Source organism: Temnothorax americanus, unplaced genomic scaffold (genome assembly GCF_048541705.1).
Source record: "Temnothorax americanus isolate GAGA-0224 unplaced genomic scaffold, ASM4854170v1 Scaffold96, whole genome shotgun sequence".
NCBI classification, from domain to species: Eukaryota; Metazoa; Arthropoda; class Insecta; order Hymenoptera; family Formicidae; genus Temnothorax; species Temnothorax americanus.
This window is the reverse complement of record NW_027509819.1, coordinates 17609-34463: the sequence shown is the minus strand read 5'-3', so window position 1 is coordinate 34463 and position 16855 is coordinate 17609. Positions and strand designations below refer to the sequence as shown.

The 16855-nt window shown below is 43.4% G+C and overlaps 2 protein-coding genes across 2 annotated transcripts; both read right to left on the bottom strand.

Moving 5' to 3' along the window:
• Positions 1-2333: 2333 nt before the first annotated feature.
• Positions 2334-2987, bottom strand: LOC143908459 (uncharacterized). The gene has a single exon (XM_077426125.1). The coding sequence runs from the start codon at positions 2985-2987 to the stop codon at positions 2334-2336; it is 654 nt and encodes a 217-aa protein (XP_077282251.1).
• Positions 2988-3281: 294 nt separating this feature from the next.
• LOC143908458 (uncharacterized) lies at positions 3282-4337 on the bottom strand. The gene has a single exon (XM_077426124.1). The coding sequence runs from the start codon at positions 4335-4337 to the stop codon at positions 3282-3284; it is 1056 nt and encodes a 351-aa protein (XP_077282250.1).
• Positions 4338-16855: the final 12518 nt, after the last annotated feature.

The following is a 16855-nucleotide window of genomic DNA, read 5'->3' as shown; positions in this document are numbered from 1 at the left end:
AAGACAATTGCGAGCGTCGTCACATTCTCTCAACCGTAACATTCTGGATAACCTTAGCGGAGCCACAGGCATGGTTGTTTTCCACACCGTACAAACAGAGTATAACTATTCAATGCAACAATCAAGGAGAACATAAAATCGACATTAATCGAAGAATCAAATTAACTGATAATTGCAAGCTAACCACGACAGACTTGACTCTACGAACGAAAAAACGAGACCACACGACGCACGTGCAAATGCACCTACCACAATTCAATTTAACCTTCAAACAAGTAACTACAGATACCAAAATCAACAACGAAATAGCGACAGAATTAAAAATAGAACCGGTAATCAAAAACCCAGGGGAACTAACAAAATTAAGCCTAAACCTAAACGAGATAAATCAAGAAGTAGAAGACAGCCAAGCCGGTTTCTTATCAAATAAATACATAATGTAACCCGTAGGATCCCTATCTCTAATCATAATAATAACAGGGATCATAGTCGCGATAACATGGATAGCGAAAAGGAAAACGAACAAGAGTACGTGACGCGACTTCCTCACACAACGAAAATCATAACAAAATAATAATAATAACAAAAAAGAAAAAAAAATTTCCTTTTAACACATATGTCAATAAATGCGAAAAACTTCAATTTGGAATTTCAGTTTTTCTTTTCCCCAGGGGGAAAGGATGTTGTGAGGCGGAAGTCGCCGTGCCCGAATTGCGACACATAGTTGTCAGCGCACATCCCGAATATTGCCAAACTCACCTGAGGTGGCATTCCGGGTGTCGCAAGCGGCTTCCAGGTCGCTCACCCGGAAGCAAAAGCGCTGACAGCTAAGTCAGCATCGCGGAAGTAATACGCGAAGAGATAAAAAGCCCGCCCTTCCGAGAAGCGGCGGGCAGTCTAGAACGTTAGGCTAATCGCGCACGACCGAACGTAATCTATTATATTGTGAACGCCCGCAAGTCAGGGCAGTGAAATAAGAAGATATTTGTATCATTTCAAAGACTAACTTTATTAAACATTGTTCACTCAATAAACTGGCCAAGTGTTACTCCTTTCTCCTGGCGGATCCAAAAGGACTCAGTGCCGACCCTGCGATCCAAGAGGAACCGCACAACACCGTTTATAACATTTCCCGAGATATTCTACCTCTGTTTTATATACAATTCTTTAAGATTTGATCATCCTACATAAAAAAATAAATTGTTATAAAAAAAATAATACGCATCGTGGCAATTGAATCCATCCTCGAAAAATTAATAAAATTTTTGAAAGATCGGTAACAAAAAACCATACAGTTTATAATACTTTGATAGAAATTCTACCTTTGTTACAATTCTTTAAGATTTGATCAATTATTTCCCAAAAAATTCAACAAATTTCTGATAATAATTTTCAAAAAAATCGGTAACAAAGAATTATACATTTTGTATTACAAAATTCAATTTTTTGAGATTCGGTCAATTAATTCCTGAAAATTGAAAAAATTTCGGTACTAGTTTCCAAAAAAATCGGTAACAAAAAATTATACACTTTATATCACTCCCCGGAAAATTCTACCCCTGTTTCATATATAATTCTTTAAGATTCAATCAATTATTTTGCGTAAAATTAAAAAAATAAAAAAAATCGGTTTCCAAAAAGTAGATAACGAAAAACTATACACTCTATAGCACTCCCCAGAAAATTCTACCTTTATTTTATATGGTTTTGTTCGCAAAATCGCTGATTAATCCCGACGATGGGAGCGGGATGAGAAGGACGCGCATGGAAAGTGTTCACTAATTATTCACTTTAATTTTTGTGTAACTCAGACCACAGTCTGAGCCGTCTTTAATGTATCGAAGTTGTTACAGTCTGACCTGAGAATCGATGAGCGGTGTATAAAAGAGACGTCTTTGTATGATCGTTGCAGGCGAGCGACAATTATATCAATTGCCCTCCTCATGTGGTGAGTCGCCCGTGAGCCGATGAGACACTTGCGGTCGGCACTTGCGCACGTGTGAGCTTGAGCTGTCGTGTTGAGGCACCAGAGCTGATGAGCGGTCTATTTCACATGGTTTATGATACGATCTAAAGCAGCATGAGCACTGCGATGTGCGCGATTAACCGAAGTCAATGATCGAACCGTACAGAGCACACGTTATGCGTTTAGTCACCGCGCGGCCATTTGTACAAAAGTGAGGAAGACGTTGGCGATGAGCGCGCCCGTGCGGGTGTCGAGCGTCGTTACCCGATTGATGCTGCCATCTGATCGGACGGCGCAACGTTAACGGAATCTCGAACATTCCGCCCGCCATCAGCAACCTTGTTGATGATTCCTTACTTTTGATCCTTCATTCGGTTGCGATGGGTAGAATCGCAAGCTTGGCACTTGGCCGAGTGAGTGTCGTGGTGGCCGTCTTGAGGGTAACCACTCTGGTGAGTCCATCCTTGCCGGGGTGCAAAGCTGTTACTCTGGCGAGTGGCCATTTGCACGGTGGAGAGCGTTCGTCGGTGAGCAGCACGATGGACCCCACCTTGATGTTGTTGTTAGAATGATGCCACTTGGATATCGCCTGCTGGCGTTGCAGATAATGAACCGACCATTGTGCCCAAAATTGTTGAACACGCTGCTGGATGAGCTGCCATCGAGATAGTCGTGAGGTTGCTAGGTCAATCAGAGATGGCTCGGGTATGGTAGTGAGTGGACCTCCAATGAGCAAATGACCTGGTGTGAGCGCAGAGACGTCTTCAGGGTCGTCACTCAGCGGTTCTAAAGGCCGTGAGTTGAGAATGGCCTCAATTTGCGTAAGCAACGTTGTGAGTTCTTCCGTCGTGAGTAAAGTCTCCCCGATGGTCCGTCTCAGATGAAACTTCACCGATTTCACCACCGCCTCCCACTTGCCCCCCATGTGTGGAGCGCCTGGTGGGTTGAACTCCCATCTGGTGCAATCACGTTGTAGAATTTGAGCGATTCGTTGATGTTCTTGGGAACTCTGGATGAACATTTTCTTGAGCGCGGCGTCTGCTCCAATGAATGTTGTCCCGCAGTCCGAGTATATGGTCTGAGCAATTTCTCTTCTTGCTGAGAATCTTCAGAAGGCTGCGATGAATCCTTCTGATGAGTAATCACTGACTACTTCAAGGTGAATTGCGGAGGTGGAGAAGCAGACGAACACACAGATCCATCCCTTGTATGTCTTCGCACCTCGTCCTTTCCATGTTTTGATGGTGAGCGGTCCGGCATAGTCAACTCCTGTGTGAGTGAACGGACGTGACGGCGTAACCCGAGAGAGAGGTAGTTAGCCCATCAGTTGATGAGCACGGATCCCCCTCTGCCGAGCACACACGACACACCGCAGAATATGAGACTTCACCGGAGCCCGTCCGCCGATGATCCAGTAACTTTGCCTGACATGAGCCAATGTCAGCTGTGTTCCTCCATGCAGGGTACGCAGATGGGCATGTGAAATGATCAAGGTTGAGAGCCGGGCGTGGCAAGGCAAAATCGCCTGATGTTTGCTGTCTTGAGCTAGTGCTGATTGGTTGAGGCGGCCGCCAACTCGGATGATCCCTTGAGCGTCTATATACGCAGTCAATCGACTGAATGCGTGAGCAGTTGGTAGTCTCGAGTTGGCCGTGAGCATCTTGATCTCGTGCGTAAAGTATGCCGCTTGAGTAGCCTTAATCCAGAACAATCTGGCCTCCTCCAAAGCTGAGTGTAAGTCCAGTTGCGTGCGTCGGCGCCTTCCCAGAAGCGATATGAATCTGAAACAAAGAGCTGTTATTTTTAATAACTTGTTGAGAGTTGAGTACCTATATATCAGATCCCAGTTATAGCCCGGTTGAGATGCAGCCGCATGTAGCGCAGTGCCTGGACGAGCCTCATGCGCACTCAATTCGTCCGAAAGCGCGGGTTGTGATGGCCATGCTTCAGGGGTGAGTATCCACGGTGGTCCCGTCCACCATAATGAGTGGCTTTGGAGTTGAGCAGTATTTAATCCTCGTGATGCGCAGTCGGCTGGGTTGGACGTACCAGGTACGTATTTCCAATGTGCGTTCGCAGTGAGCTCTTGAATTTGAGACACTCGATTTCTCACGAAATCCTTCCAGCGCGATGCATGAGATTTGATCCACGTGAGTGTCACAACAGAGTCCGTCCACAGGTGAGTTGCTGTGACGTTCAACTTCAAGGTGGCTTGAACGTATTGCATGAGCCTTGAGAGCAGCAGTGCTGCGGTGAGTTCAAGTCTCGGGATGGTGAGCTGCTTGAGCGGTGCTACCTTGGTTTTGGAGCACACCAATAAAATCGTGGCGCCATTAGAGTCGTGGACGGTGATAAATACGACTGCAGCCATTGCCAGTTGAGAAGCATCAGAAAAGCCGTAAAATTCCACTGACGAGGGGCCCTATGTAGTTTGAGAGGTGCTACCTTAGTTGTACCACCGAGGTATTGAGATCTTGCAAGCTTGTGAGTTCTTTTCTGATAATGAGCCACCGTGATGAGAGCTGGGATGGCAGTGGTTCATCCCATTGGAGCTTCATGTAGCCAAAGCTCCTGCAAGAGCATCTTCGCCTTGATCACGACTGGTGATGCAAAGCTTAGTGGATCGAATATCTGAGCCACTTCAGATAAAACGAGGCGTTTGGTGAGATGATCGGATGCAACGAGATCCTTGTTGAGAATGTGAATGAATTTTCTTGAGAAAGCCATCGTAATCCGAGTCTTTTGGTTACGCAATCGTCAATGTAGTTTGTGAGTCCTGGTCCTTTTCTGCTTGAACCGCAGTGAGTACGTTTTGATAAGTCGCATGCCACCTTGCTAATGGGAAGCCGCCCGCCATGCACAAGTCCGTTGAGCAGTGTTGAATTCTACTACTTGCTGAGAGGTGTTGTCGCCTCCAGAATTGTCATCAACATATCGACCGTTGTTAGGTAATATGGCACTTCATTGAGTTGTTCATCTATCCAGCGAGTCCGTTGTAAATTTTAGTCATCTTCATGCACGTTGATCTGCCTATACTCTTTGGTGATGTCCGTGGCAACTAGATGCCGAAATTGTCGAATCCAGAGCAAGACATTGGTGACGTCTAAATGCAACTTGGCTCCCGTGTGCATGATATTATTAAGGGAGCGGCCAGATGTAGATGCGCTTGAGCCATTGGATACCACACGTACGTTCGTGGTTGCGCTGTCTGGTTTAAGCATTCCGTGATGTGGCAAATAATATTGCGTGTGCTGACTGGAAGCGGGTGAAGCCTTCTTCATGTGATTGAGATCTCGATATTCTGTCATGAATTGGTGATACAGACGTCGATAGTTGTCATCTAGAGAGAATTTTCTTTGTAAGCTTTTCAAACATCGATGCGCGGTGAGATACGAGTCGCCGAGTGTATCAGGTGATGATTTTAGTGGAAGTCGAACTGTGTATCGACTTGTTGAATTCCGTGAGACAGTACTCTTGAATGTTTTTCACATTTTGTTTGTTAGGAGTAAGATCAAGATTGTTGCTCGTAGGCACTTCTTCTTGTGTCCAAAATTTCGGCAGTAACTCGTCGAGAGCATCTTCCCTCTCCTGAACCGATGCATGATGCACTGTAGCAGATGCCGATGATGATGTGTCGACAGGTCTGAGAACGAGCCATCCAAAAATTGAGAGCTGCGCAATTGGCATCCATGTATCTTGTTTGATGATGTTGGGCTTGATGATCTGCCCATATGAGACAGCTCCAATGATAATATCCACTGGCCGTGGTGTCAGAAAATCTGGATCAGCCAAGGTTAACTTGGTGAGATGCGGCCATTCCTGTGGTGCAACGTTTAATGATGGCAGAATGTTTGTTAACGTCTGCAGAATGTGAGCTTGAATAATGACGTCTGATCTTGAGCAAAGTGAGCGGGGCTTGAGTAATGCAACTCCTCGAGTTTGCGTGGACTTTCCGCCACCAATTCCAGTGATGAGAATAACGTAATGATGACGAGTGATGTTGAGCTGGCGAACGAGAGATTCTGAAACAAAGGCAAGTTCTGGACCTGAATCAATGAAAGGCCATACGCATTGAGTATGAACAGATGAGCTTATCTGAGCCAGGACCGTAGCTAGAAATGTTGAGTGTAATGAGCGGGCCAAAGATAAATGAGCGACGATTGCACCATCTTCCTATTGAGCTGACGCAGCAGAGCTGGTGATAGGCGTCGATGATGAGTCGGTCTGATGTGCCTCATGCAGCGTCGTATGATGTCGGTGGGTGCACTTCTTGCACCCCCGTGAGCTCTTGCATGAGCGGACGTTGTGACGGCCGAGGCAGTTAAAGCACAGCCTCCGTGAGATCACTAGTTTCTGTCGATCGTCCGGTGAGAGCTCCCTGAATTTAGGGCACATCACCACGAAGTGCGTGCCGTTACAGCAGTCGCACGGGTACTCCGTTGAGCCGTCTGATGTATCGGTGCGTGCCGGTTGAGCTGCCGCCTGATGAGCCGTCGAGGAGCGAACTTTTTCGCCAATGCGCCCTTGAGCTTTGCCAGAGCGCGACGAGCCGTCATACACTCTTCCGCCTCCACGGCGAAGGCGTTTTTTGAGAAATACTCGTGAGAGATGAGCGCCGCCGGCCATGAGACCTCGAAATAGGCATGTTCCTTGAGGAATGCCTTGTGCACTTCTTCGAGCTGGATCGAGATCTGCAGGACCTCATCCACTGACGTGTCATCTGGAGTCGATGGCAACGTCTCGCCGATTTTCCGCACTGTCGCGATGTGGTTCATTTGTGTCTGCACCTTTAACGTGAGTTCCGCAGACAAACGCACCGGTGAGGCCTGGCGATCTGAGGTGCGCCTGTCGTCCGGCAGCTCGAGCAATGGCGGGGTCTTGCCGCCCGTCCCGGTTTTAGCGGGATCCGGCATGATGAGACGTCAATGAGCTGCGCCCGACGAGAGATCTGAGATGTGTCGAGACACGTATGAGAACTACTGCACGAGGCGAGAACGTTCGAGAAACACGGTAGAGCAACACTACGCAAATCGAGAGTCTATACAATGTCATGTATTGAGCACGTGAAAAAGTCTACTTTCACTCGCGGGAGCGCGTGAGCATGTTTTCGTAACACTTGCGAGCGCGCGTGAGAATGTCTGTACTTCACTCGCGGAAGCGCGCGATAATGTCCACGTGGCATGTCGTGAAAGGCATGCCCTGTTCACATGATATGTGTCCGAGCTACACTTTAGGTTCCACGCATCCGGCTCGAAGGACCAAATGTTCGCGAAATCGCTGATTAATCCCGACGATGGGAGCGGGATGAGAAGGACGCGCGTGGAAGGTGTTCACTAATTATTCACTTTATTTTTTGTGTAATTTAGACCACAGTCTGAGCCGTCTTTAATGTATCAAAGTTGTTACAGTCTGACCTGAGAATCGATGAGCGGTGTATAAAAGAGACGTCTTTGTATGATCGTTGCAGGCAAGCGACAATTATATCAATTGCCCTCCTCATGTGGTGAGCCGCCCGTGAGCCGATGAGACACTTGCGGTCGGCACTTGCGCACGTGTGAGCTTGAGCTGTCGTGTTGTCTATTTCACATGGTTTATGATACGATCTAAAGCAGCTTGAGCACTGCGATGTGCGCGATTAACCGAAGTCAATGATCGAACCGTACAGAGCACACGTTATGCGTCTAGTCACCGCGCGGCCATTTGTACAAAAGTGAGGAAGACGTTGGCGATGAGCGCGCCCGTGCGGGCGCGAGCTACCGCGGTGATCGAGCGTCGTTACCCGATCGATGCTGCCATCTGATCGAACGGCGCAACGTTAACGGAATCTTGAACAAGTTTTAATAAAAATTCGGTCCAATAGTTTTTAAGTTAAAAACGTTCAAACATACACCACTCGTAAGAATTAAAAAAATTAAAAAAATCGGTTTCCAGAAAGATAAAGGAAAACTATACACTTTATAGCACTTTCCGGAAAATTCTACCCCTATTTTATATGATTTTAATACAAATTCGGTCCAATAGTTTTTAAGTTAATAACGTTTTCTTTTAATTTTTCTAATTCTTACCAATTTGTACGGGTGATGTATGTTTGAACGTTAATAACTTAAAAACTATTAGACCGAATTTTTACTACAAGTATATGAAATAAGGGTAGAATTTTCCGAGAAGTGCTATAGAGTGTATAGTTTTTCGTTATCTATTTTCTGGACACCGATATTTTTAATTCTTTTACCCGTAAGAATGAAAGAAATTAAAAAAATCGGTTTCCAGAAAATCGGTAACGAAAAAATACATGCTCTATAGCACATTCCAGAAAATTCTACCCCTATTTTATATACTTGTAATAAAATTTCGGTCCAATAGTTTTCAAGTTATTAACGTTCAAACATACACCACCCGTAAAGATTTTATATATTAGTATATATATATATTGTTACGTCCCTGGTCTTTCATCTCCTGAATATCATCCCTTGAGTGTCATCGTGGAGCTTCATCGTTAAAGGGGCTGTTTATTGACAACCGCCCTGTCGTTGTTTTTGGACTCCATGACAGATTTGGTCTGGTGTCGCATCGTGCAGACGCTTTCGAGGTCAATGAGCATTTGCGGATATTACATATTATATTGCATTGTTCTTTTGTACTGGATTATCATATTAAAACTCAGTACCACCTTAAGAGCTTTTATTCTTTTCGGGCGCGTTCCGGGAGTGTGAGGGTGTGCGAGTGATTCGTGAGAGAACGTCCGGAAGACGTAACATTTTGGGGGCTCGTCCGGGATCGAAGGAACATATCACCGCAGCGGAACGGAACATCAAAAATGATGCATTCCCCGAGGATTACTCGTTCACAAGCTCCGTCTCGAACGACTGGCAGCGAGGAGTCAAGTGAGCAAACGGGCTTGTTACCGGAAGTCGTAGGAAAACCGGCGGTAACGGAATCCACAGCTCTTTGGACTCTCCTTTTTGAAATGCGGGAGATGCGACAGGAGCAGGTACGTCGAGAGGATGAAATCGCGGCGATGCTGCGTCGTCACGACGAGGAACTTCAAACATTAAAGGAGATTTATTCTTGACCACAAAATCTACAGCTAAGTCCTTCTATTAATAAAACGTGTGGAAATTCGGGTGCGCACTTAAATGTGGGAGAGAATGGTTTTTGCGCGATATTAGGATTCAAATTAAAACCTGATACTTATGACGGGACAGTATCTCTTCGTGAATTTTTCTCGCAGTTTAATTTAATTGCACGGGCAAATAGTTGGGATGATGCGACAAAGACTATTGCACTTGTTTCGAGTTTGAAAGGAAAAACGCGTTCGGTATTAGAGACGGTAGAAGACGTGTCCAATTTAGAATTTAATGAATTAAAATTAAAGCTTGAATTACGTTTTGGAAAAAGACACTTATCACAAAATTATTACGTACAATTTACAAATCGGAAACAAAAGTTTGGGGACGATTTGGCAACATTAGGTTCAGAACTTGATAGATTGGTTCGCTTTGCGTATCCCGAGTGCCCACACGAAATCCGAGATAAAATCGCCTGCGCGCAATTTATTTCGGCGATATATGATAGTTTTGTCAAACGAACTTTACAATTGGAAAATATAACCTCTTTGAGTTTGGCAATTGAAAGGGCAAAAGCAATAAAAATAATTCAAGGGGAGGGTTACGAGAAAAAGAGAGGAAATGTTAATTTTAATAACAAATTTTTGAATATAGGAAAAAAGAGCGCGCAGGATAATAAATTAGAAGGCAAACGGGATGAAAAAGATAAGAAAGAAAATAACGGAAAAGGAAATTGGCCAAGCAGCAAATTTAGCGCCGGCCGAAGGGAATGTTGGACGTGTGGGAAAATCGGACATTTCCGGTACGAATGTCCTACGGAAAAGAAAAACTTGGTTTAGCCGAGCTTGCTGGGGAGAGTTTGGCTTCCGTTAAAAATTTCTCGGAAATTGTTTTAAATGTTAATAGAATTAAGAATAACGATTACTTCATTTACAAGGGAAAAGTTGATAATAAAGTGTGTTCTTTCAAGGTCGACACGGACTCCGATGTTTCCATAATAAATAGCAAATTTGTTGATAAAGAGAAGAGAAAGATTTGTAAGAACTTTGTTAATTTGAGATATCCCACCGGAGAAAAAGTTTGTGTAGAATTTTGGGCAGAAATTAAAGTTGAACTAGGGAAATACTCGTTAGAAATTCCAATGTTTATTGCAGACATAAATGATGAATGTCTTTTGGGAATAAATTTTTTTAAAATGGTTAATTTAGAAAGTCTTTGAATCGGTTTTTGGAAGTCCAATATTTGAAAAAGAAATAGCTAGAATTGAAGATTTTTTTAAAAAAATTCCGATCCCCTTGAAAGAACTCTATGAAATGAATTCTCCATATTTAACTGAAGTAGAAAAAGAAAGTTTTGTTGATTTTTTTGATGAATTTGATGATTTATTTTCTGAAAACATTATTGCAGGAAATTGTAATGTTGTAGAACATATTGTGATTGTTCGAGATTCTCCTCCTATAAAACAGGTTCCTCGTAGGATTCCGATTCAAATGAGGGAAGAAGTCGATAAGATTTTGGAAGATATGAGTTCACGTGGAGTAATTGAGGAGTCACATAGTCCATGGGTTTCTCCTGCTGTCATGGTTAAAAAGAAGGATGGTTCTATAAGGTTCTGTGTTGATTATAGAAAATTAAACGAGGTGACTATTAAGGATTCTTATCCCCTTCCCCGAATTGATGATATTCTTGACCAGCTAGCAGGTAATTCTTGGTTTTCCACACTTGATCTTAAAAGTGGGTATCGGCAAATTAAGATCCGTCCCGAAGACAAAGAGAAAACGGCTTTTTCAATCGGTAAAAGACTTTGGCAATTTACAAATATGCCCTTTGGTTTGTGTAACGCCCCTGCAACATTTGAACGCCTTATGGAAAAGGTTTTACAAAATTTATTATCAAAGATTTGCCTTGTATATTTGGATGATGTGATAATTTTTGGGAAAAGTTTTATTGAAATGATAAACAATCTTAGAACAGTATTTTTACGATTAAGAGAAGCGAATTTAAAAATAAACCCGAAGAAATGTGTGTTATTTAGTAAAAGCTTAAAATATTTGGGTCATGTGATTTCTGCGGAGGGTGTTGTTACGTATCCCGATAAGATTTCCGTTGTCAAAGATTGTCCAATACCTCACACAAAAAAACAATTACGAAGTTTTCTAGGATTTTGTTCTTATTATCGTAAATTTGTTCGAGGATTTTCTTCTTTAGCTAAGCCCCTTTACATGTTAACAGAGGGTCAAACTAAATACGTGTGGGGAGATGAATGTCAGAAAGCTTTTGAAAAGTTAAAATTTTTATTATGTTCTTCTCCAATTCTTTCTTTTCCGAGAAAAAAGGGAGAATTTTTATTGGATACTGACGCGTCAAATATAGGAATCGGTGCAGTGTTGTCTCAGAAGCAAGATGGAGAAGAGAAAGTAATTGCTTATTTTAGTCGTGTGCTTAATAAAGCCGAACGAAACTATTGTGTTACTCGTCGGGAACTTTTAGCGATAGTAGATGCTATAAAGTTTTTTCGTCATTATCTTTTGGGACTTCAGATAGATTACTTCACTAAATGGGTGGAGGCTTTTCCTATTAAAAATATCAGAGCTAAAACGGTCGCTGAAGTCTTTGTTAATCAATTTATCTCAAGGCATGGAATTCCAAGTGAAGTTCACACCGATCAAGGGAAGAACTTTGAATCACAACTTTTCTCAGATTTAATGAAATTACTCGGGATAAAGAAGACTAGAACCACCGCCCTTCATCTTCAATCTGACGGACAAGTAGAACGTCAGCATTAGACTATTTTAAATTTCTTGGCGAAATACGCGTTAGTGGATCAAAAGGACTGGGATCGGTGGATTCCCATGTTTCTATTAGCTTACAGATCTTCAAAACATGAAACCACTGGAGTGACTCCGGCGGAGTTATATTTTGGTAGGAAACTTAGGTTACCGGTGGATCTTTTACGGGGAAATCCTGAATCTGCTGAAGAAGGACTTTTGGAAAGGAATTTTATAAGAAATTTAAAGGAAAAATTAGAGGAAATCCATTTTTCAGTTAGAGAGCAAATGAATCTGAAATCTTCTCAGATGAAGCTTCGTTATGATCGTGGTGCCAGAAAAATTCTTTTTGAGGTAGGACAGAAAGTTTGGTTTTATAATCCTCGAAGAATTAAAGGAAAAACTCCAAAGTTACAAGGAAGTTGGGAAGGTCCATTCCGGATAGTGAAAAAACTTAGTGACGTGGTGTTTTGTATAGAGAGATCGTCTAGACATAGGAGGAAAATTGTACATTCAGATAGATTAGCTCCTTTTCTCGAGAGAAGTTTAGAAAACTAATAAAAAAGATTGAAAAAATTTTTTTTTTAAATTCGGGAGGGATATTTTAATTTAAATGTAAATAAATTAAGTAGTTACTGCGTAATTTATTTTTCCGTCTTAGGAGACTTCCGATCTAAGGAGAGGTTGTGACCGGACGGCACGAGTTGAGCCCGATTCCGGCGGATAATATTCCTATCAAACGGTCGCCACTCGGTTTTACCTTAGTCTACCGAGAAGGTAAGTTTGCATCAACGCCCCGATTATTTGCATGACGCTAATAGGATTTATTTGTTTCAGAAGGATGTCCCTGATGGATCACCGTTGCTGCTTCTCATCCCTGGATCCTCGCTTTACATCGCATACCAGATAGAGGTAAGTAATTATAAAATAATTATGTGATAATTATTTTATGGTTTTGTTGCAGATCGACGCCCGGAATGGATCGCCGTTGCCGTTACCCGTCTCTGGATCCTCGCTTTACCTCGCATACCAGATAAGGGTAAGTCCCGATAATTATGTTTTAATTATGTACTAATTCGCTTCTTTTCTTTCAGGTTCCCGCCTCGGATGGATCGCTGTTCTGTTGCTGCTCTGCTTCCCCGGATCCTCGCTTTACATCGCATACCGGATTGCCGCTGGCCAACGTTGGATCATCGTCGAAGGACAAGGTAAGTAGAAGGTAAGTATCGATAATTTTTTATAATTAATCAGGAGAATTTGTTTCAGAATTAATTAATCTTTAATTCCAGATCATCATTTCAACATTACAGGCCGTTTCACAATATCATAAAGGTGTCTCACAACGCGAGTTTCTCGCCTCGGTGTGAACGTCGCTTTATTTCAATAAAGTTGCACAATTATTCGATTTGCGTATTTCGGCTTATTTGTTTAGTCGTCACGATGCTTTTATTCCAGATAATTATTCCGATTGGAGGACTCTATGTCCCACGATTGTTAACTATGATCACGCACTCGGCTATGACCATCACTCTATTATACAATGTTCGTGCGCAGTTTTAACGAACGAGTATTCGGTGGTTAAATACAATGATTAATAATGTCCGCACAATATTCTGTATCCGCGTGACCCAATGCCCGTGGTTGTTATATACTCGATAATTGCACTTCCGTTAATTAACCAAGTATCCGAATTTCAACTCGCGTATTGTTGCTTACACTCGATTGTATTTGGCAATTAATTGCCCCTCGCTGTTAGTTAAGACGAGTAATTTAACGCGATAGCACGCGGGAGTTCTCGGTTGTAAAGTATAACGCGTATGCCGATCGTACAGAGTGTGATACGTGTGTTCGCCACGGCTATACCCGAGAGACTGCCTCGAGCGGTCGCTCTCGCTTGGGCTCCCCACTTATGCCGGCGCGCTCCCACTCCTCGGAACTTTCTCGATTGTCTATTGTTCGCGGCCGGCACATCTGGCGCGATCCCGCGAAAAGACGATGATTTTCACTACCCTTTCGCGTGCCCTTTTCCGCATCTCCCGTTTACGCCCGTTCTAGAAGATTCCCGTGGAAATTTCCACGCGCAACGCAGTGCGAGAACCTTCCCTCCTTGGCACCGCTGCACCAGGTTTTCACTCGCGATTAAATTTCGACGCGCACGGCGCCGACCCTTGCGCACCTCCTTGGAGATGCTCCCGATGACGAATATGGGTGTTCTCCCTGTAGAAGATGTTCGGGTGACGTCGATGTCGTCGGCCGTTGACGTTGATCCTCTGGCGAGGTTTCTCGGGACCTGGTCTCGTCGTTCCGGGCCACTGTTCCCGTAGATGGTGCGTTTCCTGGGGATCTTCGCCGGAACTCGACGTCGACCCCCTTGGGGGGTGTCCCAGGACCTCTCGCGACGAATTACGTCGTTTGTTCCCGGGGAAGATGCGTTTCCCGGGGAACTTGTCTGACCTCGACGCCGACTCCCTGGGAGGGTGTCCCAGGTCCTAGTAAGACCATTGGATGACTGAGTTCCTGGCGAAAATGTGTTTCGCCGTGAGTTTGCCGGACAATGGCGCTGACCCCCTGGGAGGGTGTCCCAGGTCCTAGTAGGGCCGTTGGATACCTGAGTTCCTGGCGAAAATGTGTTTCGCCGGGAGTTTGCCGGACGATGGCGCCGACCCCCTGGGAGGGTATCCCAGGTCCTGGTAAGACCGTTGGATGGCTGATTCCCTGGCGAAAATGTGTTTCGCCGGGAGTTCGCCGGACGATGGCGCCGACCCCCTGGGAGGGTATCCCAGGTCCTGGTAAGACCGTTGGGCGATCTTGTTCTCGAAGTCAGTGCTCTTTTCGGGGACCTTATTCCGTCGGTAAATTTGACATCGCACACTCGTCAGGTCCGCGGAGTGGTTCTCTGGCCCATTGCCTCTGTAGGTCACTACGGCTTGGGTGTCTCATGTTGCCAATTGTCGCCTTCGTTCCCTCAGTCGGTATCCTCTCCGTCGAGCATGCTCGTCGGATCGTTTCCGGCCTCGCCCCCCAAAGCGCGCGGTCGCAAGGTTTGCCTTGAGAAAAACGTTTTCCTGAAGATGGCGGATTGGCTGAACGACGAGTCACACCTTGTTGGATAAAATTTTGTTGGGTATCTTCTATTTTAAGAAGACTGTTTCGCCCGCGGTTTTTTGATCCGTGGTTTTCCCGCGGGACTTTGGGCAAATGCCGAGACAGGGACATGGGGAGTCCATGAGGGACGATGGGTCCACGGAGGATACCCCCCCCCCTTGTCTGAACCGGAGGACGTAGGGAGACCGGGACTTGTCTTCGAGGGACTCTGGAAGTCGATTAGGTCCAAATTGACGGAATCGCTCGGTAACTTGCGGCGGCAGCCCAGGGTAGGGCAGAAAGACTCGTCGTTGCCCTGGAATCGACAATTTGTGCGGATGTACGACGAGATCCAGAATCGCGGATTGTTCAGTAAACCTGTGGCAAGAGCCCAGGGTAGAACAGGGATATTCGCGGGAATCATAAAGTCGACATCGGAGCACAGAACTTTGGATTAACAATGGATGCTCCTTGTTTTCGATTGTCGGGACGACAATCTTGATGGAGGGGGGCAGTGTTACGTCCCTGGTCTTTCATCTCCTGAATATAATCCCTTGAGTGTCATCGTGGAGCTTCATCATTAGGGGGCTGTTTATTGACAACCGCCCTGTCGTTGTTTTTGGACTCCATGACAGATATTTTTTGAAAAAAATTTAACATGATATTCTTGAAATAGAGTACTTTACGAAAAAAATTATGATTGTAGTGGGTATTTAAAAAAAGGTATTTATTTTCATGATCGTTTGTGCCCCTTTTTTCTAGAACTGAAATCTTGATTTTTATAAGAAAACTCATTTTTATTTTATCTTTAAGTCAGGGATAATATATAATCAATTTTACTGTAAGATTTTCATAGAAAGTCTTTATATTTTCCTAAAGTATAAAATTATTGCTTTACATAAAGATCAATTATTATGATAATGATCAATTATTATGATTATTATGATTATTATTTTGATTATTTCAACTTTTTATGGGATACTTACGTTCATACAACAGCGTCGAGTCACTACAAATAGAAAATAAAAAAACTTTTTTTCAATAGAAAATTACGAAACCTGCATTTGGGGTGTTCAGCACCCCAGCAATCATGACACGTCTGATTCAAATCGTGTTTGGAAAGGCACTAACGATTTCTGCCAGGTGGAACGTATTGGAATGCGTCATTGGTGATCCGAACTAACGACAGATGGCACTGTGATGCAAAAATTCATAGATTAACCGACCGAAAAAGACGCCTAGGGCCGGTATCACAGTCTCCGATTAACGTGATTCTCCCTAGATTCTCCGATTAAACTCACTCTTCGTCTCTTTCTAGGGGGATAGTTAGAAAGAGATGCAGAGTGAGTTTAATCGGAGAATCACGTTAATCGAAGACTGTGATACCAGCCCATAAACTTCGTTTTGGGGTGTTTGACACCCCGCGTTCCGGTTAAGGGTTAAAAAATCTTAAAAAATTCATGAAACATCTGTGTATTAACTGTGAAACATCTGTGTATTAATATATATATATATATATATATATATATATATATATATATATTATCTACAATGTTAATACACAGATGTTTCATGAATTTTTTAAGATTTTTATAATTTTTCTTTTATAATAAAGATATTCTAAGGAAGAAATTTTAATTTGTTTTTAAATTTATTTTTTATAAGTTTGCTTTAACGATTAAATCATGTACTGAGATATATTATAGCCATGTGAGTGGACATATGACGCTATTATTGAATATATCATAGAATAAATGTGTTGCTCGAAATAAAAAAAAGGTTAGATATATTGCATGATCTCCGGTTGAGAAAGATAGAAATCATTTTATGAGCATCGTCGGCAGAGAATTAATCCAACTTTCGTGGTGAAAGCGTCTTCAATGTTTTATTGATTTACTTATTTATAAGAGATCAATGTCAATAAATTCTGAATATTGTTACAAAGTTTTTAACACATTTAAAGTAATAAG